General features: G+C 35.6%; 1 protein-coding gene across 40 annotated transcripts; it reads left to right on the top strand.

The window, feature by feature from the left end:
- Positions 1-2,967: 2,967 nt before the first annotated feature.
- Positions 2,968-18,516, top strand: LOC114265547 (uncharacterized). 40 transcript variants are annotated; one of them, XR_014357139.1, is made up of 5 exons: positions 2,968-3,083; positions 5,865-5,904; positions 6,649-6,703; positions 7,828-7,917; positions 15,580-17,627. XR_014357139.1 is itself a non-coding variant. In XM_082909890.1 (3 exons), the coding sequence occupies exons 1-2, from the start codon at positions 3,281-3,283 to the stop codon at positions 5,889-5,891; spliced, it is 531 nt and encodes a 176-aa protein (XP_082766016.1). In that variant the 5' UTR covers position 3,280; the 3' UTR covers positions 5,892-5,904; positions 15,580-17,627. The 40 variants fall into 40 exon arrangements, 1 of the variants encoding a protein (XP_082766016.1); XR_014357149.1 differs by lacking the exon at positions 2,968-3,083 and adding exons at positions 3,280-3,878; positions 18,226-18,516 and having other exon boundaries at positions 5,865-9,084; positions 15,580-16,878; positions 17,024-17,140; XR_014357148.1 differs by lacking the exon at positions 2,968-3,083 and adding exons at positions 3,280-3,878; positions 18,194-18,516 and having other exon boundaries at positions 5,865-9,084; positions 15,580-16,878; positions 17,024-17,140.
- The last annotated feature ends 2,452 nt before the right edge of the window (positions 18,517-20,968 follow it).

Here is a 20,968-nt window from a genome sequence, read left to right as displayed (position 1 = left end):
CGGTTTTCGAATAACTATACCATAAATCACATAAATTACGTTAATCACAAAACACTAATCGATTTCCGGTTCGGCGGCCGATAAGGCCTTCAATTAGCAGTTTAAACACTAAAATACGAACAGATCAAATAAACAATCAACAAATAGAATTACAATTAAACAGACATACTCCGTCAGGTCAGTTCTAGTTTTCAGTCAATCAGTTCAATATTTAAATCAGTTCAGTTATCAGTCATAATCAGTTCAGTTTAACGGTAATCAGTGGTTATCGGTAAACAGTGACGAGGGTTATTACACTTGGGCGCAAGTGCGTGGTGTGAGGTTGGGTTGGGCTTGTTTGACCCAATACTAATCTTTTTTGGCCAAAAACATTTGAATTTAAATTTTATTTTTTGAAATAAAATTTGTCCAAAAATTAATTCTGAATTTTTGTCCAGATTTAAATTTTAAATTCAAATTGTTGCACCTCTTCACAGACAGACCCGAGTCTGTCCAGATTCAAACCCAAAACCGAATTTGTTTTGTTCAAATTCAAATCCATCCGAATTTCAAACCAAACAGTGCCTTAAACAGATTTGTATCTGTTTAATTCAAATTGAACAGGTACAGTACCAGTTTAATTCAAAATGGAAAGCCATCAATCCATCTATAAATAGACTAGCCCTCATTTGTTATCAGATTCACTAATTTTCGTCCATAAATTTCAGCATTCATACTCTTCATTTTGCTGCATTATTTTCTTGTCAGAGAGAGTATAAAACACTTAGTGTGTTTGTTGTACACATATATTGTAGTACTGCATATATTTGTTGTAGATTATTTCATCCTGAGAGATAGACGTCCATATTCTGAAAGTACCGAGGAAAGGACGAATCTGTCTTAAGGACACAGTGTCAAACACTGGACTTGATCAGAATAATATTCAACAGATTAATCAAGTAAGTTATTTATTTATTTTCTGTTTTATTATTATTTATTTAAATCAGATTTTAATTTTGTTTTGGTAACAAAATAAAATCAGTTTTTATTTATTTAATTCTATTTCTAGTTTGATTTTTGTAATCAAACATTTTTCTCTCCTTTCCTTTATTTCTTTATATTCTAGTTGTTGTTTAGTACACAACAGAATTTAATCTATTTAAATACAGTGAAGATTGTCCAACAACCGTTACTCTTAAATATTACCCAAGCTCATGTTCTTCAAGGTCTAAAATCACCCAAGACATGGGTTCAAATCGAAACTTAATTAAAAGTAACTTTAAGATAAAACAGAATTTTAAACAAATTTTCCCAATCTATTCGCTAACTTTGAAAATTACAAAACCCACTCCACGCTGTTCGAAAAATTCCAAAACCCTCCAGATATCAACTAATATATGCTAAGTTTCAAACCCAAACGGTTTTACTTGATTTGCTTACCAAAATAATTATTTACAATTAATTATGCCCAAATAGATTGTTTTTTGCAGCACTTTAAAGAAATTAATGGTTCTCTTAGTATACACGAGCAATCAATGCAAGGCAAAAAATGTAAGAAACTAGACTCATAACCGGTTCTAATGACGCTGATTTGATATTTTCGGATTTATACCCAAAGAGAACAACACTTCCGAAGTTACTGTTTTACCCCAGTTTCTGGACAGATTTGAACGCACCAGTTAATATAGATTTTGACTCCCAAAAGTTATGAGAAAATTCTGATATGCAATTCAATATGTAATTAATCTATTGTAAAAATTTTATTTCAAAATTCATTCATTTGATATGATTTCTTGATTTTTAAAGTTTGTGATTCTATGCAGAATTTTTAGACTAAGAATTACACTTATTCTTTATACATGAATTTAACTTCTTAGATTTCTTAACAATATATATATACACAAAATACATACACCTATGACTACACCAAACGTGGAACTAGAACTATTAGAGAAACTAAATTAGAGAATAGAATAAGGCTAAAGAAGAAAGCTAGAACTCTACATCCTTCACATGAATTTAACTCAGATTCCCAAGCAATATATATGGAGTCAAAATCCCCTCCTTGCACTTCTTCCTTTTAGGGCAATTGGACCCAATTTTAGGTCCAATTTTGATAATCCGAACCGTTCATATTTTAAGATTTTTTCAGTATATCATACCTGTAAAAAATCAAGTTGATCGGATATCAGAAAGCATGTGTTCGGAAAACTGTTTATTAAATTTAAAAAAAATATAGTTTTTAGTTCGATTTTTTCGAACACATGCTTTCTGATATCCGATCAACTTGATTTTTTACAGGTATGATATATTGAACAAATCTTAAAATATGAATGGTTCGGATTATCAAAATTAGGCCTAAAAGTGGGCCTAATGGCCCTGTAAGTAGGAAATACAAGAAGGAAGTGCAAAGAGGGGATCTTGACTCTATATATATTGCTAGTGAATTTGAGTTAAATTCATGTAAACGATGTAGAGTTCTAGTTTTCTTCTTTATCCTTATTCTATTCTCTAATTTTTATACACAAAATATATACACCTACGACTACACTATTCCTGGAAGAGGAAGGATGTCCTCCTTGCATCATTTCCTATTTGCAGGGCCATTGGGCCTACTTTTAGGCCCAATTTTGATAATCCAAGCCGTTCATATTTTAAGATTTGTTCAGTATATCATACCTGTAAAAAATCAAGTTAATCGGATATCAGAAAGCGTGTGTTCGGAAAAATCGAACTAAAAACTATTTTTTTAAAAAAATTAATAAATAGTTTTCCAAACACATGCTTTTTGATATCCGATTAACTTGATTTTTTACAGGTATGATATACTGAGCAAATCTTAAAATATAAACAGTTTATATTATCAAAATTGAGCATAAAAGTAGATCCAATAGTCGTACAAGTAGGAAATGTAAGGAGGGAGCGAATGCAGGGGATCTTGACTCCATCCAAAAGAGTAACTAAAGTGAGAATAGAATGAGGATGAAAGGAGAAAGCTAAAGTCTGCATCATTGCATAATAAGGATAAAAGAAGAAGGCTAAAGAAGACAGCTTGAAGTCTACATCATTGCTCCTCTATTTAACCGACTACAAGTCTGAGCAAGGTGAGACCACTCTAGCGCATCTCTCTCTGTTTCTCTGATCTTTCCTCCTCCTCCTCCTCCTCCTCCTTGTTTTTGGGTTTGTTTTTGTTTTTCTTGTTTTGAGTTCGTGTTGCAAAGATGAATGATCCAAAGTATGCTTATCCTTACCCTCCTCCTCGTCTTGATGCCCCGCCTGAACCAGTAATTCCATTGGGTCGATGGACTTGGGCGGTTTTCCGGCCTCCAACACGACCCAAGAACACTTGGGGACCCAAGTTCCGCCGCCTGCTGAATCAATGATTCAAATTCTCGATCATTTTGATGCGGCCGCTGCCACCACCGCCGAGCCTTCTAAATCAGTGGCCCAAGCTCATCCTCCTCATCCTCCTGTTGATGCCCTGCCTGAACCAGTAATTCCACGCAATGCTCAGCAACAAGACCTAGGATTGCCGAAGCTAGTTTTAGCGTTCTGCTTGACAGCAGCTTTTGAAATCGCCTTCCGATCCGTCCAGACTCGTAAACACTACCCTATAACCTTCCAATTGCTGTGTCTCTTAATGGTGTTTGCACTCGCTTTTCTCGTTGTTGCTAAATACATCGTTGCCAAGTACCCAAAATCAGGCCGCTTGCTTGAGCACGCTGGACTACTCCGTGGAGTTACCGCTTTCTTTGCGGCCATCACCGTCTCTTTCTCTCTCTGCCTCAAGCTCATTTCCTGGATGGTATATGCTCTTTCATTGCTTGCCATTTCCATCTGCAATTGCCCTCCACCACTGTGAACCCCTAATGCTAATCCTGCACAGGATTGTCATTCAGGTTGCTTTTTTTTTTATGGATATTAATTTTAATTATTATTAGCTGCTTTTAAAGGATTTGGGAGTTTTGCACTGTTTGTAAAATTGTCTTGTTTATTGGAATTACTTCCATCAATTATTAGTATAGTTTCATTTTTTTTGATTATGCTCATTGATAGTGAATGTGTAAGGGCTAGCATATGATTGAATTGCACAGGAACTCCCATTTGCAAAATTTTCAGGATCTGGAATCTGAAATTCAATTTTTACTTTTCCTCTTCAATTCACTGTATGATAATTTGTGGAAACTAAGAGATCGCATCGACTGTTCACAAGAAATGTGCATTTGATCCCAAAAGCAATATTATTAATGCAATTTGGTGATGGAAAACAAGTAGTGAACATTTTTGTTACATAAAGTTCGATTATTGATAAGCATGATGTGGTTGGAGGTGCTATGATTCATAGGATCGAAATATATTGGTAGAAGTGGAAGAGTATGTGACACATTGCCGTATTATGTGATTCGTATGAATTTACTTACTTAACTTAGCATAAAATCACTGATAGAAAAATGATTCGTGTAGCCAACCACACTTGAATGGCACATAAAACTTAGCTTTGATTTGGTTCGGTTTTTTGACGGGGCATATTCAATAAATGAATTCTATCAAAACAAGAAAAAATCTAGAAGAAAAGGGGAAAAATCCAACGAACAAATCCCATTGCACATATTGTCACCACTTTTCAAGATGATGTGAAACTACGTTGGAGAATCTTTTATTGAAGGCCAGCTCCTTCTTCCTGTGTAATAATTTGACTAGGTAATTGGTATTTCATGTGAAAATGGTTCTGGTATCACAATTTGTAAGTATTAACAAGAAGCCTCAAAAAGCAATGAAGTTTATGCTATGACTTTTTCTAGAATACAAAAACAACGCCACATCAAAACAATAGGAGAATCTTAAATTTCTTGTTAAAGATTATTTTGCGGTGAAGATGACGGTCGTTAATGCACGTTGTTGTCATTTAGTTGTTAGATAGTTTGATATACATTGTTGGGTCCATTTCCTAATAGTTTAAGCTTTTGAAAAAAATTGGTAATGTAACATGGTATCAAAAAGGGTGACCATTGGTTCAATGGTTAAATCTTGGCCTGATAACCTTAAGGTTATGGGTTCAAATCTTGGGGCCACCACTTTGTGCATTACGCCAAAGGTTAGGTGTGTACTCAATCTTTCCCCTCCCAAACACACATTAATGTGTACTAATTGAGCGTTGTTTTTTGTAACATAGTATCAGAGTTTTGGTTAAGAGAGGTCTTGGGTTCAAGTCTCTTAGTTGACATTTGGTATTTTGTCCGTATTTGGTTTCTCCCTCTTTGTTTTGTTGTTTACTTCTCCTTCTATATGGTTCTCTATTTGTTTCTCCACGTGCAAGACGGGGTTGCACTTGAGAGAGGCTGTTAGATAGCTTGATATACATTGTTGGGCCCATTTCCTAATAGCTTAGGCATTTGAGAAAATTGGTAACTTAACACTAAAGGTGGTAAAAAAGAAAAAGAAAAAATTTATTCATGTGCCAACATTTTTTTAAATGTTTCTCATATTGACATGCTGTTGAAATGTTTGTTGACAAATTGATGGATGATGGTTCCTTGTATTGTTATTATAGTTGTTTAACTTTTCAATGTCAATGTCATGATTGACATTAAATAAATCGCGAGTATTTGTAGAAAATTACGAGTTAAATAAATTACACTAGCAATATCAATTTGTTGCATGATTTCTTTTCCCTTTCCTAAGTGAGAATTGCTTGTTGATGGCTTCCTGACTTGTTTATGGGTATGACTTCGATAAGTTTTATTACAAATATATATATTGAACCGTATAACATTCCTTGTTTTTTGAAATAAAATATTAGTGGTTAATTTCATCTAATCATTAATGTCAACCGTGTGGAACTGCTCTAATATGTACTGATGTTGATTGCATTTTGTTCTTTGAAGGGATTGGAAATAAGCAAAGAACCATGAAATGGAATAACAGGTACACAATACATGTCTTGTTCTTGAGCTTTATGTTCTCTCTTATTTATTTGTATGTATGCTTCTTGAACTTGTATTCACTAGTTAATTGTTTCAAATATATTCTTCAAATTTGCATAACAGTCATTCTCTATTTTTTTCACCTTCATTCTCTTCGTCTCTTTCACTTTCCAATGCCGACCAGTACTCCATTGCCCTCCATAGCCATCACCCACCCCTTCTCCAACCTCCACAACCACTGTCACCGCTATGGAGGGCAAGAGAGTAGTGGTCGGCATTGGAAAGTGATGGAGACAGAGAGAATGAAAGAGAAAAATAGAGAGGACAAAGTGCAAAAGTGGGAGATGAGGTGCAGGTCCGTGTGTAGGGTGGTGGTAGACAAATTGATTTTATTAGAAACAAAAATAAAGGGCGATGGGAAAGATGGAATTGGGGTTGACAGTGGTTGGAGAAGGAAGGCAACGGTTATGATGGGTGAGGGAGTAATGGTCAACATTGGAAAGCGAATGAGACATAGAGTCCATCACTGTTTCTTTCTCTCTCTGCCTCAAGCTCATTTCCTGGATCGTATATGCTCTTTCATTGCTTGCCATTTGCATCTGCAATTGCACTCGACCACTGTGAACCCCTAAGGCTAATCCTGTAGTACAGGATTGTCATTTAGGTTGCTTTTTTCATGGATATTAATTATTAGCTGCTTTGGGTCACATATTATAATATATGTTTGTGGCCACTGTTAGTGCAGGACTAGTACTACTTAAACTTACATGGATAGGATTTGGGAGTTTTAATTTCCTGCGGTAAGTATGCTATTTGTAAAATTTTCAAATTTCAGGATCTGGAGTCTGAAATTCATTTGTTTACTTTTCCTTTTCAACTCACTTTATGATAAATTGTGGTAACTAAGAGATTGCATTGACTGTTCACAAGAAATGTGCATGTGATCCCAAAAGCAATATTATTAATGCAATTTTTGGTGAACATTCTAATTATTTAGGTTCGATTATTAATAAGCATGATGAGGTTGGTTGGAGGTGCTATGATTTATAGAATCAAAATATGTTGGCTCAAGTGAAAGAGTACTTTTGGCATATTATGTAATCCATGTGAATTTACTTAATTAATCAAGTATATAAACATTGATAGAGTAGAATGGTGAAAAAAAATTTATGTTGTCGACTTCATTTGAATGAGACACAAGCCTTATTTTAATTTGGTTTGGTGATGGCGCATATTCAATATATGAATTCTATCAAAACAAGAAAAAACCCAAAAGAATAGAGGAAAGAATTCAAGTATCAAATCCCACTGCACATGTTGTTACCACTTTTCAAAATGAAGTTAGAATATGTTATTGAAGGTCAGCACCTCCTTCTTCCTACGTAATCTTTGAGTATATATTTGGTACTTCACATGAACATGGTACTGGTATCACAATTTGTAAGTATTAACAAAAGGCCCCAACAAACAATGAAGTTTCTGCAGTTGGACTATGTGTACAAATGCTTTTATTTGCTCACAAACATCTTTAAAATGTTTCTCATGTTCAAACATGAAACGCTGTTGAAATGTCTGTTGACAAATTGGTTGATGATGGATCCTTGTATTGTTATTGTAGTGGTTTAACTTTTCACTGTCAATGTCATGACTAGTAGAAAATTACAAGTTAAATAAATTACTCTAGCAATATCAGTTTGTTGCAGGATTTCTTTTCCCTTTCCTAAGTGAGAATCTCTTGTTGATGGTTTCTTGACTTGTTTATGGATATGACTTTGATATATTTTCACATACAAATATATATATTGAATGGTGTAATATTCCTTATTTTTTGAACTAAAATATTAGTCGTTGATAATATTTAATGTCAACCATTTGCAACTGCTATAATTTGGTACTGAAGTTGATTACATTTTGCTCTTTGAAGGGATTGGAAATAAGCAAAGAATAATGAAATAGAAGAACACGTACACAATACATGTCCTGTTCTTGAAGTTTGTGTTTTCTGCTTTGTATTGTATGTATGCTTCTGGAGCTTGTATTCACTAGTTAATTGTTTCAAATATATGCTTCAAATTTGCATAACAGTGCTTTTTGATTATATTGATTTACAATGTGTTAGTTGCATTTAGTTTTCTTTTAAATTTGTAAAGCATTTCTTCCATTGTGCAACATCATCTATTTCTAACTGAATTATAATAAATATGGATGCATCTCGTAGTGTTTTTTCATTTGAATAACATCTCATTTTTCATTTGGTAACCCAAGCTCCTTGAATCTCAGTTTGCATGGCTGGATGCTGATATTTGCCATTAAAGTTGTGCAAATATTGTAAAAAATTGACCTCTTTCTTTTGAAGTACTGGAGTAGTCTATAAACTAATATGCAATTCAATAGGATTATGCATAGTGGCTCACAAGGCTAACTAACAACATAATCTATATCTAGGTGAGTATGAGATGGATATATTAACTTACCAACCAGCCTCTGATATCGCTCCCTGTCAAATGAATCTTTAGTTTCATCCCCTAACATGCAATTCTGCTCCAACATGGTATCAATAGCTTTATACCCAAGCACACTTTGTCCTTGAGAAGGTCCAAAGCATATGTTCTTAGTGAGATAAACACACTATTTGAGATGTTGCAACGTCAATACTCAAGAAGTACTTCAAGTTTCGAAAGTTTTTTATCTCAAACTCCTTAGTAAGATAGCTATTCAACTTCTGCTTTTCTATAGATCAAATATCATCAACACACACAAGGAGTGCAGTAACCTTGTTTTCATGTTAAATAAATTGGGTATAGTCATCTTGACTCTGTTTGTAGCCACACCTAAGCATAGCCCAAGTAAACCTCTCAAATCATGCTCTAGCAAACTTTGTAGGTGAAAGAGTACTTTTGGCATATTACACTAGCAATATCAGACTTTGTTGCTTCAAATTTGCATAACAGTGCTTTTTTATTATATTGATTTACAGTGTGTTAGTTGCATTTAGTTTTCTTGTAAATTTGTAGAGCACTTCTTCCATTGTGCAACATCATCTATTTCAAACTGAATTATAATTAATATGGATGTATCTCATAGTGTTTTTTCATTTGAATAACATCTCATTTTTCATTTGGTAATCTGAGCTACTTGAATCTCAGTTTGCATGGCTGGATGCTGATATTTACCATTAAAGGTAAGCAAATATTATAAAAAATTAAACTCTTTCTTTTGAAGTACTGGAGTAGTCTATAAACTAATATGCAATTCAATAGGATTATGCATAGTGGCTCACAAGGCTAACTAACAACATAATCTATATCTAGGTGAGTATGAGATGGATAAATTAACTTACCAACCAGCCTCTGATATCGCTCCCTGTCAAATGAATCTTTAGTTTCATCCCCTAACATGCAATTCTGCTCCAACATGGTATCAATAGCTTTATACCCATGCACACTTTGTCCTTAAGAAGGTCCAAAACATATGTTCTTAGTGAGATAAACACTCTCTTTGAGATGTTGCAACGTCAATACTCAAGAAGTACTTTAAGTTACCGAAGTCTTTTATCTCAAACTCCTTAGTAAGATAGCTATTCAACTTTTGCTTTTCTATAGATCAAATATCATCAACATACACAAGGAGTGCAGTAACATTGTTTTCATGTGTGCTGGAAATTTGTGTTAATGTATATAATATGATAGTGGTGTTGGTGAAGGATAGTGGCATGTATAGAATATGATAGTGGTGTTGGTGGTAGATAGTGGCATGTATATAATATGATAGTGGTGTTGGTGAAGGATAGTGGCATGTATATAATATGATAGTGGTAGATAGTGGTAATATATAATATGTAAGTGGCATATAATGGGTTATAATGATGTTTGTAATATCTCCTATATAAGGAGTGTCATTTGGTCTTGTAAGATAAGAAGTTTTGAATATAACAGAAATATATTCCTTCTTCCTCATATTTTCGGAGTTCTTCTTCCTCATATTTTCTAAGTTGGTATCAGAGCAACAAAAAACACAGCAGCCCTAAAACCGTCATAGCCATGTCGGAAGTCACGTCCGAAACCACTTCAACCCCTGCCGCTGCCATTCCGGTGAAAACGTCCAACTCTCACTCTGTCCAAATCACCACCATCCGCCTAAATGGTGATAATTTTCTCCGCTGGTCACAATCTGTCCGGATGTATATCCGTGGGCAAGGAAAGATCGGTTACATCACTGGTGATAAGAAGGCTCCTGCTGTTAATGATCCGCTGTTCGACAGTTGGGACGCTGAAAACTCCATGGTTATGACATGGTTGGTCAATTCCATGGAGGAGGATATAAGCTCTAATTACATGTGCTATACTACTGCACAAGAATTGTGGGATAATGTTAGTCAGATGTATTCTGACCTAGGAAATCAATCTCAAGTTTTCGAATTAACTTTGAAGTTGGGAGAGATTCGTCAAGGAGATGATTCCGTCACCAAATATTTCAATTCGTTGAAAAGGTTGTGGCAGGATCTTGACATCTTCAACACATACGAATGGAAATCGGTTGACGACTGCAACCACCACAAGAAAACTGTGGAAGACAGCCGTATTTACAAGTTTCTTGCCGGCCTCAACATTGAGTTCGATGAAGTGCGAGGAAGAATTATTGGCAGACCTCCTCTCCCATTCATTGGCGAAGTATTTGCCGAAGTCAGAAGGGAAGAGAGCCGAAGGAGCGTCATGCTTAAGAAAAAAGGTACTGGTGAATCAATTGAAATTTCTGCTTTAATTAGCGATGCTGCGGCCAACAAGGCTGCAAATTACCAGCGCAGGTTTGATGATAAGCCACGGGTCTGGTGTGATTTTTGCAACAAGCCTCGCCATACACGCGAAACGTGTTGGAAGATCCATGGCAAACCTGTCAACTGGAAAAGCAGCAAACAAGGAGAGAAAAATCGTGGCTTTCCTACCGCTAATGAAGCCGATTCAGGTCCCTTCAACAAAGAGCAGATTGATCAACTCTTAAAGCTGATAAAATCCAACTCCTCATCCGGTACTCCTAGTGTTTTGTTGGCACAAACAGGTAGAAATCCTAAAGCCTTCTCTTGCCTAAACTTCTCTCCGTGGATCATAGATTCCGGTGCTTCCGATCACATGACTAGTTTTTCCCATTTATTTAGTACCTATTTCCCTTGTTCTAGTCATGACAAAATCAGAATAGCCGATGGTAGTTTTTCACCTATTGCAGGAAAAGGATTTATTAAACTAACTGAGAAAATTAATCTCAATGCTGTTCTTCACGTCCCCAACTTAGCCTGTAACCTTTTGTCTGTCAGTAAACTATCTAAGGATTCTAATTGTCGTGTTACATTTTTTGAATCCCATTGTGAATTTCAGGACCAGAACTCGGGGATGATGATTGGGCGTGCTAGGATGCTTGAAGGTCTTTACTACTTTGATGAAGTACCTGTTAGTAATAAAAAAGCTCAGAGCTTTAATAGTACTAGTTCAATCTCTGTTCAAGAAAAAATAATGCTATGGCACTATAGGCTAGGACATCCTAGTTTTCTTTATCTGAAACATTTATTTCCAGAATTATTTAAAGGGATTGATTGTTCTTCTTTTCATTGTGAAAGTTGCATTTTTGCAAAATTTCATCGCTCTACTTATTTGCCAAAACCTTACCAGGCTTCCAAACCTTTTTATTTGATTCATAGTGATGTTTGGGGCCCTTCTAAAATCACTACTCTTTCTGGTAAAAAATGGTTTGTTACATTTATTGATGACCATACCCGCTTATGTTGGATTTATTTGATGAATAAAAAATCTGACGTGAAAAATTTATTCACAAATTTTTACAATATGATTGAAAACCAATTTCAAACCAAAATTGGTATTTTACATTCTGATAATGGAACAGAATATTTCAATGAGCAGTTGGGTGAGTTTTTGGAAAAAAAAGGGGATTTTTCATCAATCTACATGTCGGGATACCCCTCAACAAAATGGCATTGCAGAACGAAAAAATAAACATCTACTTGAAGTAGCACGTGCTATAATGTTTTACATGCATGTTCCTAAATATTTATGGGGTGAAGCAATTTTAACAGCCTCTTATTTGATAAACAGGATGCCTACAAAGGTGTTAACATACAAAACACCTTTTGATTGTCTCAAAACTTTTTTTCCTGACACGAGGTTATTTTCTGATTTACCCGCCAAAGTTTTTGGATGTACTGCCTATGTTCATGTTCCCAGTCAATTTCGTTCAAAACTTGACCCCCGTGCTATAAAATGTGTTTTTTTGGGTTATTCCTCAAACAAAAAGGGGTATAAGTGTTTCGATCCTCAAACCAAGAAATTTCATGTGAGTATGGATGTGTCATTTGTGGAAACAAAATCCTATTTCCCCAACACTTTTCTTCAGGGGGAGACAAGTGGAGTAGAAGACCGTTTTTGGGATATTTCTATCCCGCTCCCCAATGTCATTTATCCTACACAAAAACCACATCTGTCTGATAATGATCACTTAGGAGAACCAAGTTCTATGGTGCCTAGTCAAGAAGATTCTTGTTTAGGGGGAGAAGTACTACAAAATGATCTAAATCCTGAGCTTCAGGTTTATACTAGGAAGCGATTTCATCTGAGGAATAATGACCCGAATGTCCATCCTAATGACCCGAATGTTCACCCGAGTTCTGGCATCGAAATTTTAGGTAATCCTATTCCTTCTATTTCCGACCTTGATGTTCCTATAGCAATTAGGAAAGGTGTCCGAAATTGCATTAAACATCCTATTGCAAATTACCTCTCCTATCAAAGACTGTCTAAAAACCATAGAGCTTTCACATCTAGGATTTCACACTTGTTTGTTCCAAGGAATATACAGGAAGCATTGGATGATCCGAATTGGAAATTAGCAGTCATGGAGGAGATGAATGCTTTAAGGAGAAGTGGTACTTGGGAGATAGTTGATCTACCCAAAGACAAGAAAACAGTTGGGTGTAAATGGGTGTTTACGATAAAATGTAACGCAGATGGAAGCGTTGAGAGATACAAGGCGAGACTGGTGGCTAAAGGCTTTACTCAAACTTATGGGATCGACTATCAAGAGACGTTTGCTCCTGTTGCTAAAATAAATTCCATCAGAGTACTGTTATCTCTTGCAGTAAATTCAGATTGGCCTCTACATCAACTTGACATTAAAAATGCATTTCTCAATGGTGATCTTGAAGAGGAGGTGTTCATGAGCCTACCGCCGGGATTTGAGCAGAGACTTGGAAGCGACAGAGTATGCAGATTGAACAAGTCATTATACGGACTCAAACAATCACCAAGAGCGTGGTTTGAACGCTTTGGGAAGGCAGTTATCAGTTGTGGCTTCTCGCAGAGTCAAGCAGATCACACAATATTTTATAAACATTCAAAAAACAGTAAAATTGCAATTTTGATTGTTTATGTTAATGACATCATTTTAACTGGTAATGATGAAGCAGAGTTAGCAGCCCTCAAAGAGAAACTCGCAAAAGAATTTCACATTAAGGATCTGGGAGCCCTCAAGTATTTCCTCGGAATGGAATTTGCAAGATCCAAGGAAGGTATATTCGTTAATCAGAGAAAATATGTTCTTGATCTCCTTGGAGAAACAGGTATGCTTGGTTGTAAGATGGTGGAGACTCCGATCGAACCTAACTTGAAGTTACAAGCTGCTAAGGCTGAAGAAGTCAAAGAGAGGGAACAATATCAGCGACTTGTAGGGAAATTGATTTACTTGTCTCATACGCGGCCTGATATTGCCTTTGCAGTCAGCATGGTAAGTCAGTTCATGCACTCACCAGGGACAGAGCACTTTGAGGCCGTTTATAAGATCTTAAGATATTTGAAAGGAACTCCAGGGAGAGGCTTACTGTTCAAGAAACATGGGCATCTTCAAGTTGAAGTATACACCGATGCAGACTGGGCAGGAAGTGTTACAGACAGGAGATCAACATCCGGATACTGCTCCTTTGTAGGTGGGAACCTAGTTACATGGCGGAGTAAAAAACAGAATGTGGTAGCTAGAAGTAGTGCAGAAGCAGAGTTCAGAGCTGTTGCCCATGGAATCTGTGAAGTAATGTGGATTAAAAGAATTCTTGAAGAATTAAAGATTTCTCACCCGACACCTATGAAGGTCTATTGTGACAACAAAGCAGCTATATCTATAGCTCATAATCCAGTTCTACATGATCGCACAAAACATATAGAAGTGGATAAACATTTCATCAAGGAGAAAATCAATGCTGGCATAATCTGTATGACCTACCTTCCAACAGGTGAACAATTAGCTGATGTGCTAACGAAGGGACTACACAAGAAGCAATTTGATAAGCTGACTAGCAAGCTGGCTATGGAAGATATCTTCAAACCAGCTTGAGGGGGAGTGCTGGAAATTTGTGTTAATGTATATAATATGATAGTGGTGTTGGTGAAGGATAGTGGCATGTATAGAATATGATAGTGGTGTTGGTGGTAGATAGTGGCATGTATATAATATGATAGTGGTGTTGGTGAAGGATAGTGGCATGTATATAATATGATAGTGGTAGATAGTGGTAATATATAATATGTAAGTGGCATATAATGGGTTATAATGATGTTTGTAATATCTCCTATATAAGGAGTGTCATTTGGTCTTGTAAGATAAGAAGTTTTGAATATAACAGAAATATATTCCTTCTTCCTCATATTTTCGGAGTTCTTCTTCCTCATATTTTGAATACATTGGGTATGGTCATCTTGACTCTGTTTGTAGCCACATCTAAGCATAGCCCAAGTAAACCTCTCAAATCATGCTCTAGCAGACTTTGTAACTCATATAATGCCTTTTTAAGCTTGCACACTCCCATCAACTGAGAAATCCTCAAAGCCAGGTGGAACATCCTTAAATACTTCTTCCTCTAAGTCTTCACAGAGTAAAGCATTCGTCATATCTAATTGTTAAAGAGGCTCAATATGTTAATTCTCTAGAATAGGCCACATGAAGAGCTTTCGAAATGGCAATGCTGTGAATTTTAGTTAATTTGAGTGCTTAACTAACTTGCCATGATGCAAAATCGCATGCTCATATCAGTGAGTTTTTTCAAGACTATGTCATATCGGGGAAATTCTACCTTGCAGCAAACTTGCCTCTACATCGTCTGGCTTATTTATTCTCTTTTCTGCAAAATGTGCTTTAAGCCGTATGAAATGTTCATGAGTACTGTCATTGCTTCTAATCTGGATTTTCATGTGACTTTGTAGATACATCTCTCATTGATAACATCTAAAATAACTTCAAAAGCCTGATAAGTGCTGAGTGCTTGGCCGGTCACAATGATCTTCGGTGCTATTACTGGAATAGGACAACCAACTTCACTGGATAATTATACTTGATTGACTAGCATAAACAAATAATATGAAGTGCCAAGCACTTAAAAGGGATTGATCATTCTCAGTGACTCCTATTAGTTCTTCTGTGTCATTTTACATCCTTTAACATTTGCTCAATATTGATGACTGCATATTTCAATAAACTCACAGAATTTGACTTTCTTCATAGAATTCTTGCATGGCAGTGAAGCTGTAATATCTACTCAGACAGTTCTCACATCCTAATTATCTCTAGCATGTGAGTGATTTTATCTATATGTTATCCACTTATTATATAAATGAGTTCAAATTTCCAGTTGCAGGATGTTGATAAATGAAACACTGTCAATGGCAGATAACTTACCAAAAGAACAAGAAAAAAAAAAAAAAGGTAGATCCTTCAACTTATACTAATATGATGAACAAAATATTCCAGTTCAGATTCAATTACTATATGCTGATATGCCAGTAGCTAGGGACTTCATTTTTCTTGTTTAGAGGCTTATTACCATTGATTTTACTGCTCTGTGTGCTATTTAACTTGTTACAAAGCCTTGTTTTCAGTGTAACTCTGTTGGATTTTATGTCAATTTCATCGCTGATATGAACAATTAAGATTAATGGAAAATCTGTTACTCTCAACATAGAGAGTTCTAACCTGCTGAAGCTAGCAGATGCTAATTTTTATTTCGAGTCAGCTTGAGGATGGTCGCACTGTGGCAATGCATTTTTCCATTGGTTAAATGGTGGATTCCCATAAAAATAAAAATATAATAGAAAGAAAGAAAAGAAAGAAAGAAAAAAAAGGAAAAAAAATGATGGATCATCAATCTTTCATGACAATAATATTCTATTTAACTCGTTAAAAAGCCTTGTTTTTAGTGTAACTCTGTTGGGTTCTATATCAGTTTCATCGCTGATATGAGCAATTAAGATTACTGGAAAATTTGTTACTTTCAACATAGAGAGTTCTAACCAGCTGAAGCAAGCGGATGCTAATTTTTATTTCGAATCAGCTTGAGGATGGTTGGACTATGGCAATGCATTTTTCTATTGGTTAAATGGTGGATCATCAATCTTACATGACAATAATGTTTTCTGTTGTAAGCAATGTGAGGTTAGTTGGCTTTTCTAACATAAATTCTTCAACTAATTAAGGTGTATTGGTGGCTAAAGGAAATTGTTTGCTAGTGGAGATCCAGTCATCCTCTGATTCAGCCGCTATTATGTAGCTTGGGTGTTTTTATATCAGCATCAACAGTTAGGGGTGAAGAATGGAACATTTCATTTTGCATGACAACTTGGTACTTTGAAATATACTTGTATAATCATATTACTGTACAAGGGATGTTTATCTCGGACTTATGAATAGGGATTTTCTGGACCAAACAACTCTTTGGCTCAATTGTTTTTTACCCAAAGTTGACATCCTCTTACTTTTGTTTCACATCCAAGTCTTTCCTACAAACCTGTATTGTCCAACAAGATGAGGGATTTTAACTTTGTTAATTAAAAATTTCTTTTCTGTGGTAGATATGTGGTTCTCGAACAATTAAGAGCTGATAAGGTGGTACTGAAACGGCACATGAATAAATCATCTTCTTGGAGGGAACATGGTTTGATGAACCAAGACGTTGATTATGGATGATCTAATGAATTTCAGCTGTGATGTTGAAGTTTATTTTATGCTCTTGTATGTTGTCCTGTTTCGTTGCATTCTGTTTTGTTTCTAAAGTGACAAAAGTTGAAGTTTCTCTGTAGTCACTCAAGAATAATGTGGAGCACTCCCCAGTTGCACAAGTGACCTCTACATACTGGAGAGCTGTCCATAAGCTGCTCTGGATCCAGAACACCATTTCGGAGTCCCAGAAGCACCAGGTAATTTTTCTACTCTTCAATTTTCTTTTTCTTTTTGTCTTTTTCGGCTGCTCTGTCTCAAATATTCTTCCCTAGCTTTCCCACTACACCTTCTGCTGCATAAACCCTAAAGACTGCTGTGATGGAGCAGCAGTGTCAACCAATTTCTTTGGTCGTGCTCAACAATCTTAATTGGCCTAAGCAAATGATAGCATTTTGCTTAACTTCGTCTGTCAAAATAGCCATCCAATTTATTCAAACCTGACTACTCTAACTTCCTCCAATTTTTTCACTAGCCTTTGCCTCCGTCTTTGTCGTGAGTTACCTATCACAGCCCAGGCTTTATAGTGACTTGCTATCTTCTTTGCTGCCACAGCATTCTGCATTGCTATTTGATTCCCTACAACAGCAGTCCTCACATGCACCAATTGGTCTGTTTATGCTGTCTCCTTGCTACTCATTCTCACATACACCACACTAACAAGCATGAACGAGAAACCCCCACAAACCCCCCCCCCCCCCCCCCCCCCCCCCCCCCCCCCCCCGCACACACACTCGCATTTTATCCAGTATCTGTAAGAATATGAGTATGTACACCTAAGAAGCATGGACACGGACACGTGACACGACATGGATACGACACGGACATGCCGACACGTTAATTTTCAAAAAATAAAGGACACGACACGTAGGAGACACGCATGAAATATGTAATTTTATATATTTATTATATGTTATATATTTAAATATATCATTCAAAGATAATAAAAAATACAATATGACACTAATTCCTATAAATTTATATGGTTTTTGTTTTGTTATTGTATCTTAAGTTGTTTTATTTAAATTTATAATTAGTTTCATATGTGCCCAATCGATAGACACGTGTGTTTATGCGATTGACATGTGTGTCCTCCAAGTGTCCAAAGTGTATCTGGGTCTTTAAAAAAATTTAAAAAATAAGACACGTTTTGAAGAGTGTCCAAAGAGTGTCGGTGTCCGACACGAACATGACACGGATACGTCACCTTCTTAAAAGTGTCCGTGCTTCTTAGATGTACACTCACACAGCAGAGTATGGAAGATTTTGTTTGAGCAATTTGCAGAGAATGAAAATGCCTTGGTGGGAAGGCTACCTACTTCAGAAATTGTTGTTGAAAATCTTCCATTGGTGTTTGTGGATGACAACAATGCACTTTGTGTGGTTTGTAAGGATGCTAGTTCACTCCTTACCAAAGAGCATGTCATGTGCAGTCAAGTATTCTAAGCTCAGGTTTTATCTTGATGTTTTTGTTCGTGAGCATCAGATTGTATCCATTGTAGATAATGATGTTGAATAGTCCCATTGTGCAAAGCACTTATATTTTCATCATTGCAGATAATTATGTTTTGCGCCATGTGTAATTTACCTCTAGACAAATGAGCATGTAATTTCCTTATGTCCAAGAACATATTTCACTGCAGAGGATAATCACACATAAATCAAATTACAAAGGGTAAAATCCACCTTACTTTGGAAAAAATACTTTAGTAAGGAAAAATCGCTACAGTTTGTGTGTTTAATATTTCAATTAAAATTTGAAGGGTTTAGTGTGTTTTATATTTCAATTAAAATTTGAATAAACATGAGGTTGTTTGTACTTTTGCGTTGTTCTGACATCCATGTTGTAATGGTTCAATGATTGCTCATGTGTAGTAAGTTATTTTTCATTCAAAATTTGATTTGAATCAATAATTGTGTGAAGCTTGAGGTAGAATTTTATAAAATTATAGAAGAATAAACTATTATAGGTGGATTGAGAAAGTGAAAGATTAAAAAAAAAAAATGTCATATGTATGAAAGCTCTTACCAAAACTATTTTGTTTGGACGGACTGGATAATGGGAGACTGTAATTTACTGAATTGTTAATCCTAGGCTATAGTTCCTAGAATGTTTAGTTGAAAAGGATGTGTCTCTCATGTTTGTTTAGTCATGAGATTAGATGTAAGGAAAGAATTATTCTATTGAATCTTATGTTTGTTTGAAATATTATGAAGAATGATAAATGTTCAAAAGATAATTTTGTCCTTTTAAATTGTTTACTAAATAGCAATATTAAACATGTCTTTAATATTTTAATGTTTTTGGGCTAGATTAAATAAAAATTTATTTTATTTTTTAAAAAATTAAATGAATTTATTTTTTAAAAATTAAATAAATAAAATATCAATAAAAATTTGTGTTACTTTTTAAAATAACATTTTAAGTAAATTTACTTTAAAAAATAATAATAATTAAATAAAACATCAATAAAAATTAAATAATGAAATTAAATAAAAAATTAAAATAAAGGGAAATTTTTTTTAAGGTCTCTAGCATTAAGATTTTACAGCATAAAGGACACTCAATATTTTCATAATGTTTAAGGTCCCTCAAGTTGATCTAGAGAAAATTGGTCCAGAGAAATTTTGTTCAGAGAAATTCTGGATTTCCAAAGAATTTCTCTCTGGGTTTAGTTTAACCAATTTTCAAATCAGAGAAAATTGATAAATTTTGGACTTTCCAAGCCAGAGAAAATTGACTACTGTGGAGCATGTTCAAGAGATGACAATTTGTGCGTATAGATTTGTTCTCTATTTTTTTTTTTTAAATTTTGTTTTTTGGCTTTCAATTGATTTGCAATTCTATCTAAAATTTACCTCTCATTATAGCCAAAATGAGGTGTACAGTTCTAGAAACCACATTCCTTGGTGGAGATTGATGGTTCCCAAGGGTTCTGATGAAGTAATGAATGAAAGCAAAAGAAGTGACTGAACTCATTCTCCACTCCAATGTATTCAATACCAAAAGCTTCATTCTCTAAATAACTTTGCTCTCAAAGTTGCATTCCAATTGAAACTCTGAGGGTGATGGTACTCTGTATTCCTCCATCTTCGCTGCCAAAGACAAGCACGCCACTGATAACAATTGCATCGCCCACCACTTGTCACTCTGCTTTTAATTATAATAACCAACAATCAACCAAAAAACTTTAAAATTCATAATCAAAATTGAAATTGAAATCAAACTTACATCAATAGCTCGCCTCGAAAGAAACCGGTCAAAATGAATCCAGAGAAATTTGAATTTTCTCTGGGCAATCCGTCCACCATTAACAACATATATTGTATCTTCATCCACTTCACCAAGTGGTCTCTCCTTCAACAAGAGTGATTCTGCCATCTCTGCTCTCTGTCTCCACATCTTCGAAGTGGCATCCAATGCTTTTAAAGATCTCTGCAGTACTTCACATCTTCGCATATAGGCCTCATCTTTAGAACGTGCTGTTCGTTTAGCAGCTTCTATAGCAGCCTTGACGGCCTCCAACTCACCCTTCAAAGCCTTAGAAGCAGTTTTCCTTCAGGAATCGGGCCGACAAAGTAGTTCTCCATCAAAATTAACGTCTCTAATCTCCCTCCTTCGCACAAATCACGAGGAATTGTTCCGGTGAGGTGATTCGTCGCCACGTCAAGTCTCAACAGCTTTCCATTACGGCCAAGGTTCGCCGACAGCTCCAATGTGAAATTGTTCTCCCAAATCTGCAAGACCTCGAGATTCGGGAGATCTCCGATGAACGAAGGGATTGGACCCTCGAGATTGTTGCGAAACAGATTGATTAGCGTAAGGTTCTGGAAGGAGGACGTTGGCGAAGGGGTGGGATTTGGGGGTAGAGTAGACGAAGCTTTTGTTCATTTGGTTGTAGGGGACAGAGGGAGAGAGAGAGAGAGAGAGAGAGGAATCGTGGGCAAAGAGTTAAATTTTTCTGATATATGTTTAGGGACCTGAAATATCAAAAAATAATTTTGTGTATCTCTTTCATTACAAAAAG

Source organism: Camellia sinensis, chromosome 15, assembly GCF_055761805.1.
Source record: "Camellia sinensis isolate YWXY chromosome 15, ASM5576180v1, whole genome shotgun sequence".
Taxonomy (NCBI): Eukaryota; Viridiplantae; Streptophyta; class Magnoliopsida; order Ericales; family Theaceae; genus Camellia; species Camellia sinensis.
Note: the sequence above shows the minus strand (reverse complement) of the source record. Positions and strands in the feature narration are given on the sequence as shown.

Bases quoted from the DNA above. Each gene is read 5' to 3' on its own strand.
- LOC114265547 (XM_082909890.1), top strand. From the start codon at position 3,281: ATGGACTTGGGCGGTTTTCCGGCCTCCAACACGACCCAAGAACACTTG. The intron at 3,785-5,864 runs GTATATGCTCTT...TGTTCTTTGAAG, and splicing joins TCAAGCTCATTTCCTGGATG to GGATTGGAAATAAGCAAAGA.